The 19,818-nt window shown below is 43.9% G+C and overlaps 1 protein-coding gene across 1 annotated transcript in view; it reads left to right on the top strand.

Moving 5' to 3' along the window:
* Positions 1 to 19,818, top strand: part of LOC133498069 (transmembrane protein 266-like) — a 55,840-nt gene that overhangs the window by 27,652 nt on the left and 8,370 nt on the right. Inside the window, exons 4-8 of the mRNA XM_061814485.1 lie at positions 10,313 to 10,467; positions 14,788 to 14,861; positions 16,217 to 16,273; positions 16,890 to 17,028; positions 19,467 to 19,582. Of these exons, the coding sequence (XP_061670469.1) occupies positions 10,313 to 10,467; positions 14,788 to 14,861; positions 16,217 to 16,273; positions 16,890 to 17,028; positions 19,467 to 19,582 (541 nt within the window). The remainder of the gene's footprint in view (positions 1 to 10,312; positions 10,468 to 14,787; positions 14,862 to 16,216; positions 16,274 to 16,889; positions 17,029 to 19,466; positions 19,583 to 19,818) is intronic.

Below are 19,818 nucleotides of genomic sequence, written 5' to 3' on the forward strand. Positions count from 1 at the left end.
AAGTGTTCTAGTTCCCATTTTTAAGAACAAAGGGGATGTTCAGAGCTGTGGGAACTATAGAGGAATAAAGTTGATGAGCCACACAATGAAGTTATGGGAAAGAGTAGTGGAGGCTAGACTCAGGACAGAAGTAAGTATCTGCGAGCAACAGTATGGTTTCATGCCTAGAAAGAGTACCACAGATGCATCATTTGCCTGAGGATGCTCGTGGAAAAGTACAGAGAAGGTCAGAAGGAGCTACATTGTGTCTTTGTGGATCTAGAGAAAGCCTATGACAGAGTACCAAGAGAGGAACTGTGGTACTGCATGCGTAAGTCTGGTGTGGCAGAGAAGTATGTTAAAATAGTACAGGACATGTATGATGGCAGCAGAACAATGGTGAGGTGTGCCTTAGGTGTGACAGAGGAATTTAAGGTGGAGGTGGGACTGCATCAGGGATCAGCTCTGAGCCCCTTCCTGTTTGCAGTGGTAATGGATAGGCTGACAGATGAGGTTAGACTGGAATCCCCTTGGACCATGATGTTCGCAGATGATATTGTCATATGCAGTGAAAGCAGGGAGCACGCAGAGGAACAATTGGAAAGATGGAGACATGCACTGGAAAGGAGAGGAATGAAGATTAGCCGAAGTAAAACAGATATATGTGCGTGAATGAGAAAAGTAGAGGGGGAAGAGTGAGGCTACAGGGAGAAGAGATAGCGAGGGTGGACGACTTCAAATACTTGGGGTCAACAATACAGAGCAATGGAGAGTGTGGTCAGGAAGTGAAGAAACGGGTCCAAGCAGGTTGGAACAGCTGGCGAAAGGTGTCTGGTGTGTTATGTGACAGAAGAGTGTCTGCTAGGATGAAGGGCAAAGTTTACAAAACAGTGGTGAGGCCGGCCATGATGTACGGATTAGAGACGGTGGCACTGAAGAAACAACAGGAAGCTGAACTGGAGGTGGCAGAAATGAAGATGTTGAGGTTCTCGCTCGGAGTGAGCAGGTTGGATAGGATTAGAAATGAGCTCATTAGAGGGACAGCCAAAGCTGGATGTTTTGGAGACAAGATTCGAGAGAGCAGACTTCGCTGGTTTGGACATGTTCAGAGGCGAGAGAGTGAGTATATTGGTAGAAGGATGCTGAGGATGGAGCTCCCAGGCAAAAGAGCGAGAGGAAGACCAAAGAGAAGGTTTTGGATGTGGTGAGGGAAGACATGAGGGCAGTTGGGGTTAGAGAGGAAGATGCAGGAGATAGGCTAAGATGGCAAAAGATGACACGCTGTGGCGACCCCTAACGGGACAAGCCGAAAGGAAAAGAAGAAGAAGAAGAAGGCAGACCTGCACCAGTTACATAAGTACCGTAATTTCCGGCCTATCGAGCGCACCTGAATATAAGCCTCACCCAGTACATTTGTAAAGGAAATACCATTTGGTACATACATAAGCCGCACCTGTGTAAAAGCCGCAAGTGCCCACATTGAAACACGAGATATTTACAAAGTAAGACGGTACACAGAAAGAGTTTTCAAAGTTTTAATACTTTAGCTTAGCTTAACATAGCAACAATAGCAACAACACGGTAGCACGTACAGGGCAAAACAACATACGGGTAAAAAAAAAAAAAAAAAAACAGCCCCGGCACCTGCACAGTAGCAACACGGTAGCACAGCACTAACAGGGCCAGTTAATAAAAAAAAAAACATGTCTAAATCACTGAGACGCAGGAGTAACACAGCAGCAACACGCTAGCGCGATGCTAATGCTAGCTCGGCACTAACACGCGATGCTAGCGCTAATAGGACCGGTTTAAAAAATAAACCCTACTGGTAAAAATCACAGGGACACGGCAGTAACACAGCAGCAACACATTAGCACAGCGCTAACGCTAGCGCAACACTAACAGGGTCAGTTAAATAAAAACATACCTGTAAAAGTAACTTCCTCGGCACATATATCCCAACGGTCTCACTCTTACCTTTTCCGCTCGAGTGCCTTCTTGCGGCCCTTTGAAAAAATACACGAAATAGCTGCATCACCACATAAGCCGCAGGGTTGAAAGCATGTGAAAAAACTCGCGGCTTATAGGACAGAAATTACGGTATACTCAGGGAGAACATTAATCCCGAGGAACAGAATTCACAATTCATAAAATTTCAAAATTGTGAACTATGTAAACTGTTCCAAAAATGAACAAGATCGAAGTGTTTCATATTCAGCAAAGAGAAAAGTCTGTGTTACAACAAAGTCCACCTCTGCAAAAATCTCCATTGTAAAAATATGACTGGCAGTTTTGCCTGTCAGTGTCTTTGTGTGTGTTTTTTTGAACACTCAAACTCCGACACAAGACAACCTAATTCGAGCCTTGCTGTGTTCGGGGACCACTGTTTTCGATAATAATACAGTATTAAATTAAAACAAGCGCTTCCTGTAAAAGCAGTAAACAGCACAGAGGACTTCTTTATCCGGGAAGATGGTCAGACGCTCGCGAGTCTCCCAGTCCCAGCATTGAGTTGCTCACTCGTCGCTGGTATCGATGACCGTCCCTGATTGAATCTCCCTCCTCTGATTCCTCGCTGAGGGCCACTCCATCTCAGACGTTGACAGCTCTATCCACACCTGCTCTGCAAGCAGGAAAAGGGAATTTCAATGATAAACAAAGACGTGTGTTAGCCTAAGGAGCGACAACGACACAATAAATTCGAGTATAAAGTACAAAAATAAAGCCACGTAACGTAATATTAATCTTAACAGGTTCCACTCCCGAGTCCCTCCAATACCACAGAAAATAAATCTTCATTTAAATTGTATTATTATGACATGAACTAAAACACTTTGCTTTTTTAAAAAAAAAAAATTTACATGGATTAAATACCTAAATAGAAATTGTTTTGTATCTATGCCCTGTGATTGAGTAATAACCAATCCTGGCCCCTTGCTCAAAGTCAGTCCGGATGGGTTCCAGGTCACCTGAGAACCCAATGAAGACAGGCAAAATGAGTGGACGCAATTAATATGAAAATAAGGCTCCTGTAAGTACAACTTCCCCCCCGAGCCCCAAATATAAGGACAGTTCAGAAATAATCCAAGTTGAAGAGGTGACCTTGTCCTCTGTGACTTGGGCCAGGTGGTTCTGTCAGACTGTCAAAGCCTAGTGGGTCAGAAGTGTAGCATTTGCTCTGCTGCTTTAATAAGACTCATTAATATCCCGCATGTGTCAAGAGCGGCTTCTGACGGCGCCCCCTCTGGGCCGGGACACTTTTGGCACCACGCGAGAACCCACAATGCACTGATGGCTGTCTTATCAGTGCGGCTTCCTCCTCCTTTACTGGTTGCATTCAAGCCTTTTTTCATCCGTCCGCCAATGAGTGTGTGCCCGTTTGTGTGTGCGTGTGTGTGTGTGTGTGTGTGTGCCCGCGCGTGCGTGGGCGTGTGTCATATGTCGCAGTTACCATGTAACAAGATGGCTGATGTTATCATTGCAAATCGTAACTCAAAGGTTTATTGCCCTGTTGGCTCATTTTAATATCCTCTGATGATAAATTTGATTCTGGCATGAATGCACAAAGGGCTTGTAAGGGCGCTCTTATCAAAGGAACACGGTGCATGAATGCTGCCCCCTCCCCCGCCCCCCAGCCCATCTCTCCTTTTACCCCAATACAATGCATCGTCTAAGGTTGAACACAATTTATTTAAGGGCACCGCTAGATCTTCTGAGGGGAAATTTTATACATGTTACCACTTATTTCAGTTATTTACCCTTTATGAGTCTTGAGAAAAAACGACTTTGTGGATTGCTCACAAGTGACTGCCGTATTTCTGAACCGCGGATGCAACCGGCTGCCTCTGTTAAGCACGAAAATCCATATGCAGGAGACGCCCATTGGTTTTGCGTATTCTTGTGCTGTCCATGTATCTTGATCCATCTCTCTGTTGCACCGGTGTCAAACTCAAGGCCGGGGGGCCAGATGCGGCCCGCCGCATGACTTTACGTGGCCCGCGAAGGCTTATCATGTGTATAATCTTTCATGATTTTTGTTCAAATTTGAACCGAAATTTCAAACTGTCATATCATAAATGATGACGTTGAGATATTGGAAGCATTTTTGTGTTACCAAACATCAACAATAGTTGAAAAAAAAAAAAACATCACCCTTGATTTCTGATTCCAAAACTCGTTGATAAATTTAATGTGTAAATATGATGGGTCAATTAAAGATTTTCGTGGTTTCAGTCATAACGGCCCTTTGACAGAAACCGGAACTACAATGTGGGCTGCGATATAAATGAGTTTGACACCATGCTCTATTGTATCGTCTTCTGTCCATTTGCATGTGAGGATGGACAGTATTTGTCTTTTGGACTCTTTTCTGGACAAGACATCAGTTTTTACAAAAGTCTAAAAAAAAAAGATGTGACACTTTACATGAACTTTGATAACAAGTGATTGGTGTCTTCCTGCTTTGATTCCTGAACTAAGCTCTAATGAGGTATGCTGAAATGTTGCATGATTTTTTTGTTTGTCATCCACATTAGGATTCGTGCTCCACTAGTCCTATTCTAATGTGGAACTATTTTACCGTGGTCATAAATGGCAAGAAAGTGTCTAATGTCCTAGAAATAATTTGTTAGAAGGACACTAAACTCCCCAGAGAATTGTTTGCAAGGAAGCGTTTCACCGTTTCTGGAATTTGGAGCTCCAAATGCTTTGAAGTCATTTGGAGAATTTATTCTTAACAGTTGATATTGGAAGTGGTTTGGATGAATGAGACAGCTGGTGGTGGATGTAAAATATTTGATGGCGGCTCAGGAACGTTATTCCTGAAATTACTGAAATCCCTCAAGTGTTGTGTTCAGCGTTGATGGAAATGACTACCCCCTTCTCCCACCAACAATATCCAACAAGCTTCCTTTTTTGTCCCCCTCCCAAACATTACTAGACAGATACACAACGTTATTGTAGTCACAATGCTGTTATTCGTAGCAGTATTGTTGAACATTCATTGAGCCAAGCCGCATATTTACAGTGAAGAAAATAAGTATTTGAACACCCTGCTATATTGCAAGTTCTCCCACTTAGAAATCGTGGAGGGGTCTGAAATTTTCATCATATGTGCATGTCCGCTGTGAGAGAGATCATCTAAAAAGAAAATGTGTCCCTCCTGCAGTGTGTGCAAACCTGGTGAACAACTACAGGAGACATTTGCCGTCTGTAATTGCAAACAAAGGCTACTTTACCAAATATTAACACTTGTTTTCTCAGGTGTTCAAATACTGTATCAGCAGCTGTATCACACAAATAAATCATATAATATTATAAAATCATACATTGTGATTTCTGGATTTTTCTTTTTAGATTCTCTCTCTCACAGTGGACATGCACCTACTATGAAAATTTCAGACCCCTCCACGATTTCTAAGTGGTAGAACTTTCAATATAGCCGGGTGTTCAAATACTTAGAGAAGTGTCATAAAAAGTATAACGGGTGTGTCAGAAAATTTTGTGATGCAAAAATATATTTCGAATCCAAACTAGATGCTATAAGTTTTCCCCCTTGCAGTAATGCCCCTTGAGTCTCACACACTCATGAACTCGTGGAAGGATTCTCTGCAGATCCGTCGTCACGGCAGTCTTGACATCGTCCGGATCTTCAAAACCGGTTCCTCTGAATGACCCGACCCACTTGAGCTTGGGAAAAAGGTGGGAGGGGATCACACAGATCCAGGTAGGGTGATTAGGGAGCTTGTTGAGCACGGTGATGGTGGTGGTTTTTCCGGCCAGGATCTGTCAGATGCTCAGGTCACTGTTTGAGCAGTTTTGTTGTCATGGTGACGAAGCCACACGTTGTCCTGCCAGAACATTTGCGTCTTCTCACGTACCGAATGAGGGAAATGGAGCATCTGCTTGGAGACGCTCTGGTTGATTATTTAAAGAAAGAAAAAGAAGAAAGAGCTTGGAGCGAACGATGCCTCTCACATCGAAAAATATGATCAACATGTTATTGACTTCTACTGTCTCGTTTTCTTCTGCTCTGGTAACGTCAGACTTTTCCACTGATGGCTCTGGCGCTTGGTCTCCAGCTTCTACTCGAAGATTTTTGTCTCATCACCGGTGATGACTCCCTCGTTTGAGTTTTCACTGGGACGGACCACTGTTCACTGAATTCCTGCCATTCCAGACCGCTGTAGCTCGAAATCGGTGCTATAAAGAAACCTTCTAAAAAGTGTTATTACACTGTAGTTTTACACGCCCACACGCCGTCCATTTCTCATGTTTTGTCAATGCTTCTGTCAACGCTAGCATTACCAACTGTCACCCACACGCTATGTTTACATATATTGAGATTTCCTGTAATAACACAGACAGGCCATGTTTTCTTCTTTCTTAGATTTTCATCATTATTTATCATTTTTAAATCATGAAACTAATTAGATTTAACCGCAGATGGGTTCTATTGTAGGTAAATTACATGTTATGACTGCAGCAGCAGGTAAGAATTCAAACTGGTTGGTTACTGTTGCTTTAAGAGCCATCACTTGGGTATGGGTGGGGCAGTGGCGCATTTACTGTCTGCCTCACAGTCGAGATGATCTCGGTTTGAATCTCGGCTTGCTATTCATCCTCATGCTTGCGTGTTTTTTTTCCTCTGGGTACCCGGGCTTCCTCCCACATTACAAAAACACGCATGTTGGGTTTATTGATGCCTCTAAATCTCAGGTGTCAAACTCGAGGACCGGGGGCCAGATCCGGCCCACCACATGTTTTTATGTGGCCCGCAAAGGCAAATCATGCGTGTCAACTTCCGTGATTCCTATTAAAATCTGCAAGTTGTCACATTATACATGAAAATATTGAGATATTGCAAGCATTTTTTTTTTTTACCAAATCCCAGCAAGAGTTGAATAACCCATTATGCTTGATTTCTGATTCCAAAACTAGGTTATAAATTTGATCTGTGACTATGATGAGGCAATTAAAGATTCAAGATTAAAGAGTCAAGACGGCTCTTTGAGGGAAACTGGACCTACAATGTGGCCCGTGACGAAAATGAGTTTGACAGCCCTGCACTAGATTGTACATATTTGTGAATTTCTATTCAAATAGTTGTTGTTTATGTGCCCTGCAAATGCAACTTGGCGACCAGTCCAGGGTGTACCAGCTGATTAGCTGATCCAGCTGACCTGCAGCCCAAAAGCCAATGTAAATATAATATTAATGTTACAATGGAAATACAGTATACCTAAGGCAGAGCGCCACAAAATACTCATATACCGTATATCTTTTTTTTTCTCTACCCTCCCTCCGCCGTATTATGAGGAGCACGATCGGTTCAGTTGAAACGAGCCTCATGAGTGGCGTGCCAAGCGATGGAGACATAAAATGATGAGGGGGCCAAACGCTTGCCCGACGTCGGCCCCCACCCCCACTTCTGCGCCAACGCATGGCGAGGAGGCAAAAATTGAGGCCGCTGCCAACTTTCCACTCCAGCTGGAGAACTGCTGAGAGGCTTTGTTCCTCTGAGCGCTCCCACCACGAGCACCTCCGTATGACATAAAATGACGGAAAAAAAAATAAACCCAAGTCGTCACATTAGACTATTTAAGGCCGACGTGTCCATATGCTTACTGGTAGATGCCAGATGACATTCTATTAGTGGAAAAAAAAAAATGGTACCCCCAACATCTCTCACTTGACTGTTAAGATGCAGATTTCGCTGCCTGCCCCCACCCCCAACCCCAAACAACCCCTGCTACAGTGGTCCTCTTCATAGCCTGCTGAATAGGAAGTTCATCAACATTCCGGCTTCAGATGGTCCAATCAGCAGTTCACAAAGCTTCAGTGTCTCTTCGTCTGTCAATGGCCTCCCTTATCATCGACTTACACTCCTCACCTTAGCTCAATTTAGAGAGCATCTCTGCAAACTACTGCTCTCTGTTGGTTACACTGGAAACGTCACATCCCATGTTAAGTAGAATAATTCTACATTAATTTAGTTCAGGGGTGCTCAATGTGTCGATCGCGAGGCAGTCTTGGTCGATTGCGGGACGGGGTGCCAAAAAAAAAAAAAAAGACGTCAGCCAATGTTCCCTCTAAACTGCGCGCGTGCACAATTGTGCACCACTGATGCATATATCTTATATAATACCTTCGCAGATATTCTGCGTTGCATGCACAAAAAAATAATCCAATTCAAATTGAAAGTATAACATTCAGCTATTCAGTTTGTGACATTTTGCAATGTGATTCTATGAGTGAGGGACGACTGGTCGTTACATCCAATGGCACAATTCTCATACATACTGTAAAAAAAAGAGCCACTGGTTTCTTTTAGGCAGCACACGGAACTTTCTCTAACAACAACCGCTGCTTTGCAACACTCTGCAACGTAGAGCAAAGACTAGCTAAACATGCTGCTTATGTTTACTTTCGATATTAATGGAGAAAGTTAAAAAAGAAACGCCGTTCTTTTAAGATGCAATGACTGTCGGAGTATGTGAATAATCGAAGAAAAAGTGGTTAAACTGGACGAGATTTTCTCTTTTCTGAGTGGGAAAGATCTCGTCTGAAGCCAAAGTAGAAAGTGCAGGATGAGATGGTGTGTCATTTTAAAATTCAGGGTTAGGGAACGTAACATTAACCTTAAAATGGTGAAAAAACATTCACCTCTGTCGGTAGCTCGCGAGAGGCTGGCTCCTTGGAAAGTGGCTCTTGGGGTAAAAAAGTCTGGGCACCCCTGCTCTAGTTGTTAAATAAATATATTTACATACAGTAGAGTGGATCTAGGATTTTTGTTTTGTTTATATTTACATTACAGCAGTAGTATTATTAATACTATGTGAGTCCTTTTCTATAACCAAGGCATTCCTTTGCTCCCGTGTGACTTTGAACCTGAACTGGACTGACCTTCCCAAACCTACTCCTACCTGGTTTTGTTGGATCCCCACCTGGATTTCCCTGAAGCTGCTGATGTCTCGGTCCAGCTCCTCCTGAGCTTTCCATTAATACCCCTGAACAGAAAGTCACAGATTCTGTCAACAGATTCCCTCAACTCGAGGACGAGACATGTCTTGTGTCATTTGCATCCCAGGTTTATGGACCTCAGTTGGGGTTCCAGGGCCTTCTTGCCAAAGAGGCCGGTCTCACCACACATACTGATTGATGTAAGACTTGGCAGTGCTGTCCATCTTGCTGACCGAGGAAGATGGTATCGCACTCAGTTACAGCAGCCACATTACATGCTGAGCGAGAGTGAACTGATCGCATCACACCTTCAGTTTACCGGCAAAGCTGCGAGCTGTCGATCTTTGTGAGCCCCTCCTCTCAGTTTCCTCTTCCCCATTTGCCTCTCAGACAGCTCATCTATGTACAGTATTTCCTGCCAAGGTTTTTGCATTGGACCCTGGACTTTGACAGGCTTGATTTTTCAGTCTTGTCCACATTGTCAGCTCATCAAGGCCTTTGGCTAGAGGGCGCATCTACTCGTACACGGAGGGGTCTGTAGGATAGTTGTCATGTCAGTCGTGAACTTATCAGGGCAGGGAGTCTTCCTCCTGATTATGATCTGAGACCTCTGGCAACTTGCCTCAAACGTTGATATTTATTGGATGAACTTGTTTAACTTGTTGCCTTTTGGAAAATGCTGTTTGACTCCAATGACACATCATTAATAGCAATTCATGGTGTTAAAGAGCAGCCATTTAAAGGGCCACTGTCATGAAATGCATGATTTTGAGAATGTTATCAATGAAAAAACGGCAGCAGGTTTGGCCGTGGCGTCGTCGTCACTCGCAGGCGGCGTTGTTTTTATTAACGCCACGCGGAGGTGGATCGGGTGGGGAAGTGGTTTGGCCGTGATCCGCATATCATCTAAATATGGCTTGAAACAATAGGGTAATATTGCCCCGGTAACTTCACTCGCTTGTGAGAGATTCTCTTCTTCGAAACGAGCTTTCGTGTCAGAAGGGGCGTGTCCCACAGTAGGGGCCAGAGCGTGTTTTCAATGGCGAATGTCCGGGGTGACGTCACAAACAGGAGATGCGGCCAATATGGCGACCACATGGATGTCGAATGACACTTCCGCAACTTTGCACATGGATGACCCGCTCTCCGCTCATATTTATTTTTTCGTGTAGACATTGAAGTGAATAATGTTATATGTATTTTTCATTACAATGTCTATTTTATAATGTTTATAAGGATTATACTTGGGCTTTAAGTATCAAGCAAAGCGCTTGCAAGTGACTTTGTTTCATTTTGACTTAATCTTATGTTTGCAACGCGCTTCAACGCGTGTCGTAATAGAGCAAAAGAAAACCAATATGGTTTGTTGCAGGTCCAACTGGCTGAAGCCTTGCTGCGGCCGTCGAGTGGCCCTGTGGCAAGTCTGTCTCCTCAGTGCCGGCTTCAACTGCGTCCTGGTGGCCTGCGTCATCCTGGTGGTGCTCTTCCTCTCCTTAGAGCTGCTCATCGACACCAAGCTCCTTCAATGTGAGCCCGTATCTCTTGATCCTTGAGGTTTGCGGCACTGGGATATTCCATCAGAGCTGTGTGAAGTACTGCTGATTTCCCAAATCACACAATGTAGAGTCAAGTACTGTCACACTTGTTTTGTTATAGTTCCGACAGGTCACAGTGAGCAAATGCAGCGTTCTGTCCACGCATACATCTTATGATTAAAGAACCATATGTAATAGTTAGACCTCTTAACTCCAAACGTAATCAATATGTGGATTACCTACTTGAGTGTACGTATTCTAATCGTGATGGACATGCCTGGACACTTTTCATGTTGTGTTGTCACTTCCATCAGAGATAAAATCAGTTTTGTGACATGTTCACTGTTTGTACATTAATTGGGTTTAATTTCGCGATATGTCTCTGTAAAAAAAAGTTCGAGTAAGCATGTCATTAAAAGGATTTGTTAAAGTAGTTTTGTTGCAGTAAGTTAGCACCCGTTATTTATGTTATGTTGAAATTGAGGGTGTTATGTATAATGTGGTTAGCGGCTATGCACCACAGGTAGGATGTGACCTAGAGTTGAAAGAGAAATTCTGGAAGGAACTAGATGAAGTAGTTCTGAGCATCCCAGACAGCGAGAGAGTTGTGATTGGTGCAGATTGTAATGGACATATTGGTAAAGGAACCAGGGGCGATGAAGAAGTGATGGGTAAGTACGGCATCCAGGAAAGGAACTTTGAAGGGCAGATGGTGGTGGACTTTGCAAAAAGGATGGAGATGGCTGTAGTGAACACTTATTTCCAGAAGAGGGAGGAACATATAGTGACCTACAAGAGCGGAGGTAGAACCACGCAGGTAGATTATATTTTGTGCAGACGATGTAATCTGAAGGAGGTTACTGACTGTAAAGTAGTGGTAGGGGAGAGTGTAGCTCGACAGCATAGGATGGTAGTATGTAGGATGATTCTGGTGGTGGGTAGGAAGATTAAGAAGACCAAGGTAGAGCAGAGAACCAGGTGGTGGAAGCTGAGAAAGGAAGAATGTTGTGCGGCCTTCCGGAAAGAGGTGAGACAGGCTCTCGATGGACAACCGAAGCTCCCGGAAGACTGGACGACGACAGCCAAGGTGATCAGAGAGACAGGCAGGAGAGTACTTGGTGTGTCATCTGGTAGGAAAGGGGAGAAGGAGACTTGGTGGTGGAACCCCAAAATACAGGGAGTCATACAAGGAAAGAGATTAGCGAAGAAGAAGTGGGATACTGAGAGGACTGAGGAGAGGCGAAAGGAGTACATCGAGATGCGACGTAGGGCAAAGGTAGAGGTGGCAAAGGCTAAACAAGAGGCATATGAAGACATGTACACCAGGTTGGACACGAAAGAAGGAGAAAAGGATCTCTACAGGTTGGCCAGACAGAGGGATAGAGATGGGAAGGATGCGCAGCAGGTAAGGGTGATTAAGGATAGAGATGGAAATGTGTTGACTGGTGCCGGTAGTGTACTAAATAGATGGAAAGAATACTTTGAGAAGTTGATGAATGAAGAAAATGAGAGAGAAGGAAGAGTTGAAGAGGCAAGAGTGAAGGACCAGGAAGTGGAAATGATTACTAAGGGGGAAGTCAGAAAGGCACTACAAAGGATGAAAAATGGAAAGGCAGTTGGTCCTGATGACATACCGGTAGAGGTATGGAAGCAATTTGGAGAGATGGCTGTGGAGTTTTTGACCAACTTATTCAACAGAATACTAGCGGGCGAAAAGATGCCTGAAGAATGGAGGAAAAGTGTTCTAGTTCCCATTTTTAAGAACAAAGGGGATGTTCAGAGCTGTGGGAACTATAGAGGAATAAAGTTGATGAGCCACACAATGAAGTTATGGGAAAGAGTAGTGGAGGCTAGACTCAGGACAGAAGTAAGTATCTGCGAGCAACAGTATGGTTTCATGCCTAGAAAGAGTACCACAGATGCATCATTTGCCTTGAGGATGCTCGTGGAAAAGTACAGAGAAGGTCAGAAGGAGCTACATTGTGTCTTTGTGGATCGAGAGAAAGCCTATGACAGAGTACCAAGAGAGGAACTGTGGTACTGCATGCGTAAGTCTGGTGTGGCAGAGAAGTATGTTAAAATAGTACAGGACATGTATGATGGCAGCAGAACAATGGTGAGGTGTGCCTTAGGTGTGACAGAGGAATTTAAGGTGGAGGTGGGACTGCATCAGGGATCAGCTCTGAGCCCCTTCCTGTTTGCAGTGGTAATGGATAGGCTGACAGATGAGGTTAGACTGGAATCCCCTTGGACCATGATGTTCGCAGATGATATTGTCATATGCAGTGAAAGCAGGGAGCATGCAGAGGAACAATTGGAAAGATGGAGACATGCACTGGAAAGGAGAGGAATGAAGATTAGCCGAAGTAAAACAGAATATATGTGCGTGAATGAGAAAAGTGGAGGGGGAAGAGTGAGGCTACGGGGAGAAGAGATAGCGAGGGTGGACGACTTCAAATACTTGGGGTCAACAATACAGAGCAATGGAGAGTGTGGTCAGGAAGTGAAGAAACGGGTCCAAGCAGGTTGGAACAGCTGGCGAAAGGTGTCTGGTGTGTTATGTGACAGAAGAGTGTCTGCTAGGATGAAGGGCAAAGTTTACAAAACAGTGGTGAGGCCGGCCATGATGTACGGATTAGAGACGGTGGCACTGAAGAAACAACAGGAAGCTGAACTGGAGGTGGCAGAAATGAAGATGTTGAGGTTCTCGCTCGGAGTGACCAGGTTGGATAGGATTAGAAATGAGCTCATTCGAGGGACGGCCAAAGCTGGATGTTTTGGAGACAAGATTCGAGAGAGCAGACTTCGATGGTTTGGACATGTTCAGAGGCGAGAGAGTGAGTATATTGGTAGAAGGATGCTGAGGATGGCGCTCCCAGGCAAAAGAGCGAGAGGAAGACCAAAGAGAAGGTTTATGGATATGGTGAGGGAAGACATGAGGGCAGTTGGGGTTAGAGAGGAAGATGCAGGAGATAGGCTAAGATGGCAAAAGATGACACGCTGTGGCGACCCCTAACGGGACAAGCCGAAAGGAAAAGAAGAAGATTTATGTTACGTTGTAATGTTGATTGGACCTTAATTTATGTCAGTAGCCAGTCCTTGAATGCCTCGTAGAGGTCATTGATGATTTAATTTTTGTCTAAAATGCGGGAGAATAATGTTGAAGATGCATTTCTCAGTGTACAATACACGAGTACATGCAATAAATGAGCAACTCACACAGTACACAAGTATACACAATATATGAACACGTCATGTAAAGATACACATTGCTCCATCTTGTGATCAGGTATTATTTTTTTAAACTTCCTGATGTGAGTTCGTATCTCACTTGGGACTCTACTCCCCAAGAGGGGTTGCGTCAGGAACGGCATCCGGCGTAAAAACTGTGCCAAACAAATATGAGCGTTCATCTGAGATGTTACGCTGTGGCGACCCCTAACGGGACAAGCTGAAAGAAATTTTTTTCCTGATTGGTGATCAGCTCCAAAAATCTTGGTCTTGTACACGGAGGGTACCAATCAGAGGAAAGAAGGCGGTCTTAGCCAAACATCCACAAAAGGGATACAAACCTGGGTCAAACAGAAGTAGCTGTCAGATGGACCTTACTTGGATGCTCATATGACAAAACCGAGGTGTTTTTTCAAGATGAAATTGACTCATTTATCCTTCGTCCATGTTAATGACTGGCGGCACTGGACCAGGGTTAAAATCCCGGGCCTGCATGTGTGGAGTTTGCATGTTCTCCCGTTATCTCGGAGCACTCTGGTTTCCTCCCACATACCCGAAACATGCAACATTAATTGGTTACTCTGAATTGTGAGAGCGAATGGTTGTCTGTCTCTATTTGCCCTGTGATTGGCTGGCAACCAATTCAGGGCGTACCCCGCCTCCTGCCCGATGACAGCTGGGACAGGCTCCGGCACTCCTTGTGAGGATAATCGGCTCAGACAACGGATGGATGGATGTTTGCATCCTGACTGTTTATCGTGGCGCTAGCTGTGCAGGATGCCAAACGGTCGATGAACAGCAATGCAGAGACCCGATAACGAAGCAGGCATCTCGTCAACGGCAGCAGGCACACATCTCCATTGATTAGCGGCCAGCGTTCAGCTTTAATGATACCACAGTCTGCAGGGAATGTCCTGAAAGATTAGCACTGGAGACGCTTTGACACCAGAGTAAATGATGACCCCGTGATAGACAGTGTCCTCGCTAGTCGTGGGACTAGTTGATTTAGAAGTGCGGCTATTTTTTTAAAAGCTCCAAAGTTTTTGTGTTTTGCTTATGTGTCCATTTCATCCCTCTGCAGTTACCAACGCTTTCCAGTTTGCCAGCATCATCCACTGGATCAGTCTCATCATCCTGTCACTTTTCTTTTCAGAGGTAAGATGATTGAGTGCCATTAATCCCATTATAGAGTACTGCACTCTACTTTTAAACCTACATCTGTTACTTCATCAAAAGAATATTCCTGTTGTGAGGAAAACGCAACCGCTGACGTCATGTTGTCCTTTATTTACAGTACACACCACATACGTTGACACTAACTCGTCTGCTGATCGTATTTTATTCAAAAATCAATTCCACTCACTTGACTTTATTGTCATATCGAGTCATATCAATCGTTTCGCCCACCCTTAGTCTCAAGGGATGTGACAATAATAGCTGAGCCATTCCGTTAACGGCAGACTAAAATTTTTACTTTTCACTCCAGACCAAAACAGACTTACTGTAATTCCCGGTCTACAGAGCACAACTGGTTATAAGCCTTGGTACACAGAAAGAGTTTAATGCTAGTGCGATGGTAGTTTTAGCACAGCGCTAGCGTTAAACTCTTTCTGCGTACCAAGGTTTACAACCAGGTGCGGTAACGTTTACGCCGCGCTAATGCTAGCGCCGAATCACCGCATAAACCGCAAGGTTGAAAGCGTGTGAAAAAAGTTGCGGCTTGTCGGCCGGAAATTTCGGTAAATAGAATAGAAGTTAAAAGTTGAGTCTTTTGTGTAGATCCAAATGACTTAACCATAAATCTATAAAGGATTAAAAAATATATATATTATTTCCATTGTTTTTTTTTTTTATCCTTTGACCAATGACTTCCTCCCATTATTGCACATATGGCCACTTAAAATGCCACTTAGGACCTCAATGTTTGGTAACGTTGATTATTTGAAATATAATTGTAGTTTAAAGACACGTAACTTTACATTTGTGCCCTTCTAAATGAAGAGGGAAGAGTTTGACCCTCAGGTCTGACTGCAGTGCAAAATAATTACGCTGACAGTACTGGCCTTAATGCCCTAAACCCAACGTTAATTACCATCTCGCCAGCAAGAGCAATAATTGAAGTAGCATTTAATGAGCGTTGGGGATGGACTTCCAGCGATATGATCCGTCCAAACACCTCACCAATGACGTCATATGTGAAGAGTCATCCGGGGACGTTTAAATGGTGTTTAATGGCTTTGGTGTATTGTCTACCAGTCAAAATACTTTGTTCAAGTTCTTAAGCGTTTCAACTTCATTAAGTGGCAACGTGTTGTCCGAATGGCCACAACACATGATGGATTTGCAGGACCACTTGCGCGAGACCTCTCACGCTAATTGGCGGGTGAATCAATGATGCTGCTCAGTGGCGCCGAGTGAAAGTGACCACGTCTGCGAAGTGCAAGGTAGTCAGACGTTCATGCGCTTGATCACATCACGTTAATACCTTCATTTGTCTCTTTTTGCACTAGACCGTCTTCAGGATTGTGGTGCTTGGGATCTGGGACTACATAGAAAACAAAGTAGAGGTGAGTGTCATCAATATTCAATGTATCATTCACACTACCTACAAACACCAGGCGGACAGATGTAATGGAGACAAGACTGCTTTGGTTGAACTTCGGCTGCATGCCATCAAATTTTATTTATTGAAGAAATACCAGTATCGGTTGATCGGGAAGATTGAGGAATACTTCCATACACAGTCTTCCATACCGCTCACGGCTGTGTATGGAAGTATTCTTCCGTCTTCCTGGACAACTGATACTGTTATTTCTTCATCAGATGAGGAGAAATCAGCGCTGGGCATAAATGGAGTCCCATGTAATCCCTTTGTTGCGGCACGGTACACGTCACATCCGCTCACGTAGGTCCTGTGACTTGCGAAAATTCAAAGTATTCCCTCATGATATGAGCCCTAAACATTTCTGTTTCTGAAATGGTTTGGAATTCCTCCCAAAATAAATTGTAGCCATTTATTCCTCAGCTCCCCTCAGATTGGCAGGTGATGCAAAGCTTAAGATTTTCACAAGCTGCAGCCATTTTTCCTTACATGAGGATGCCGACTGAGCGTGTGCTGCCGCTTTACGTTACCAAACCTTGCCCATGCAAATCCCACCGTTTCATCAGCGTTGTCGCTACCAGGTGTTTGACGGCGCCGTCATCGTGTTGTCCCTGGCCCCCATGGTGGCCTCAACAGTGGCCAACGGGCCCGGCAGCCCCTGGGACGCCATCAGCCTCATCATCACCCTACGCATCTGGAGGGTGAAGAGGATCATCGACGGTGAGTCGGGGGCATCATGTGGGGCCGGTGAACCTTTGGGGGGGGAGCACCTGGTCCCTCCTGACTCGGGATCATCCAAATGATTTACTATTCCGAGCAATAAAGCTATTGATCATCCCCAAGAGTGATTTCCTGTCACTCGTCTACTCCGGCTCGTATCGATTGTAGGGTCTGGATAAGCACATTCCCAGGGACCATAATGAATATAGTGCTCGTTCTCCTTTATGCTAATGCGCTCCAGTTCGATATCCGCGTCGAGGTCACCCTCAGCGCGGGCCTCCCCCCTGCATGAGGGATCAGCCTGCAAACCGACCACACGGCAACGCTCGTTACACGTGTACAGTTTATCTTCTTTGACATTTTTTTTTAGATCCCATAACAAAGTGAAACCTCTCTGAGGTCATTACATTCGGAGTTTGTAAAAAAAAATGTTTGAAAAGGAAGTCTCTAAAGTCCCACAAAACATCAGCAGCACACAAATATTGTTAAAAATGTCACTTCCTCGAACATTAAAAAGACTCAATTCTCTGTGGCTTTTTTTCTCCCCGTTTTTTTTTTGTGACACATATTGTCTTGATACAAGATAATATACACCTGAGATAATCAGAAGTAATCTGATTTCAATTTAAAATGCCCTCATACGCGTGTAGTTGATTTCTTTTTACACTCAAGTATCTGTGACAATGACAGATCTTGGGTTCCTGCTTTTGAACATTGGAATAGAAATTGAATAAAAAAAATCGGATTCATTGATTAATTAAAAAAAGAATGAACAGTTTGATCTATAATTAACATGTTAAATTGTTAGTTGCAACCCTCTTTCGTTATATCTACCTCAACCCTTTTTAGAGTCCGTTCCATGAACCCATTTCAAATAGACACGCTCATATAATTCAGACTCTCAGTCCCACAACTGCACAGTTTTATGTCCGAACTCATTTGGTCTGGTCTTGCGCATGAATCTGAGGTATTGATGATGGAGTCTGCTTGTTAGGCTGGTGGCGACATACCGGAGAGCAAGAAGGGGCGCATTTACCACAAGATTGAGTCCCTCTGACAATTAGCTCGATGCATCAAGTAGCAGCCCTTGTGTCAGCCTTAATGAGCGAGGACGTGTTCTCCGGGTGGGCTGCTGCAACCATCGACTGCCCCTCTCTCTATATGTGAATTGGCCACTCAATGCACGCTTGTCGTCATTTACCTTGTTGTGTGAGTTTGGATCATATGCGAAGTTTGTGGCCAAAGAAACGGGCACATTTGTCACTGCACTTCGTTTAACAGAATAGTCTGGTTCGCTTTCACGTGTTTGTTTACAATAACACAATTACCTTGTTTTTAACCCTCTGGTCTCAATGTGATTTGTGTTCACCTCGCTTCCTTTAAAAAAAAAAAAAAAAAATCCACATTTTAACTGTTAACGCAAATGTAATGGAACTTCACAATGGTGGGGATTTTTGTCTGATTTTTTTAGTTTCCAACTTCATCAAAATAATTTATTATGTTGTGTTGTTTTATTTCATTATTTATTTTTAATATTTTAGTGAGCCTCAGAAAACATGAACATCATCCATTTTTATCCATCCATCCATTTTCTTTGCTGCTTATCCTCACGAGGCTCACGGGGAGTGCAGGAGCCTATCTCAGCTGTCAACGGGCAGGAGTCGGGGTACACCCTCAACTGGTTGCCAGCCAATCGCAGGGCACTTAGACACAAGCAACCATTCACACTTACAATCACACCTAGGGGCAATTTAGAGTGTCCAATTTATGTTGTGGGAGGAAACTGGAGTGCCTGGAGAAAACCCACGCATGCACGGGGAGAACATGTAAGATCCACACAGGTGGGTCCGGGATCGAACCCGGGACCTCAGAACTGTGAGGGCAATGCTTTACCAGCTGATGCACCGGGCCGGCTCCATTTTTACTAATAATAAAAGATACAAATAATGAATCGTGATGATTAAATAAACGTTCAAAATCCATTCAGAATTGTTTTTAACACGATCATGATAAGATAACAATCAAGAAAATGTCACTCAATGTAATAGTAATCTTGTGATAACGGTTTCTGTCACACAAACATTTTGCTGCCATCGAGTGGTTAATTGTGGTACTGTATTGAGGGAAAAAAGCCAATACAGTATAATACATACAGCACATAGTTCATTGATGTTGTTCAATTTAAACCCAGAGAACCTAAGACATCCAAACCCTCTTTTAAATATGTGAACCCCATGGGTTCTCCAGGGAAAATATATTGATTTTTACTCTCTAATCTGCATTTAAAGTTCTTATTTAGTTTCTGAAAATGGATATGTAAGTATATATATGTTTGAAATGAACTGATTTTTTTAAAAACTGCTTTCACTTGATTGCTGTCATGAAGTCGCCTCCTTTTGTCCCCCCCCCCCCCCCACATCCTCCCTCCCCCGTATCAGCTTACGTGCTCCAAGTCAAAGTGGAGATGGAGATGGAGATCCAACAGTGTGAGAAGACCAAGGCGGTGCGAGAGGAGCAGCTGGAGCGTCTCACGCAGATCTGCCAGGAACAGGCGGTGAGAAGCCTTTCCATGTAATCAGAACATGCAAACAATAATCATCATAATAATAATAATAAAAAATGAAAGTGGTGTGTTCGAACTGTGTGGCAATGGTTGAAAGTTTCCTTCATGCTTTTGAGAAGGAATTTGCTTGGGAGGTGCGAGTTTGCTCTGCTTGGTGGTCAATCGCACAACACACGATTCATACTCAAAATTTTCACCTATTTAGCATCCAATTAACGCAACAAATT

This window comes from Syngnathoides biaculeatus, chromosome 3 (assembly GCF_019802595.1).
Source record: "Syngnathoides biaculeatus isolate LvHL_M chromosome 3, ASM1980259v1, whole genome shotgun sequence".
Lineage (NCBI taxonomy): Eukaryota > Metazoa > Chordata > Actinopteri > Syngnathiformes > Syngnathidae > Syngnathoides > Syngnathoides biaculeatus.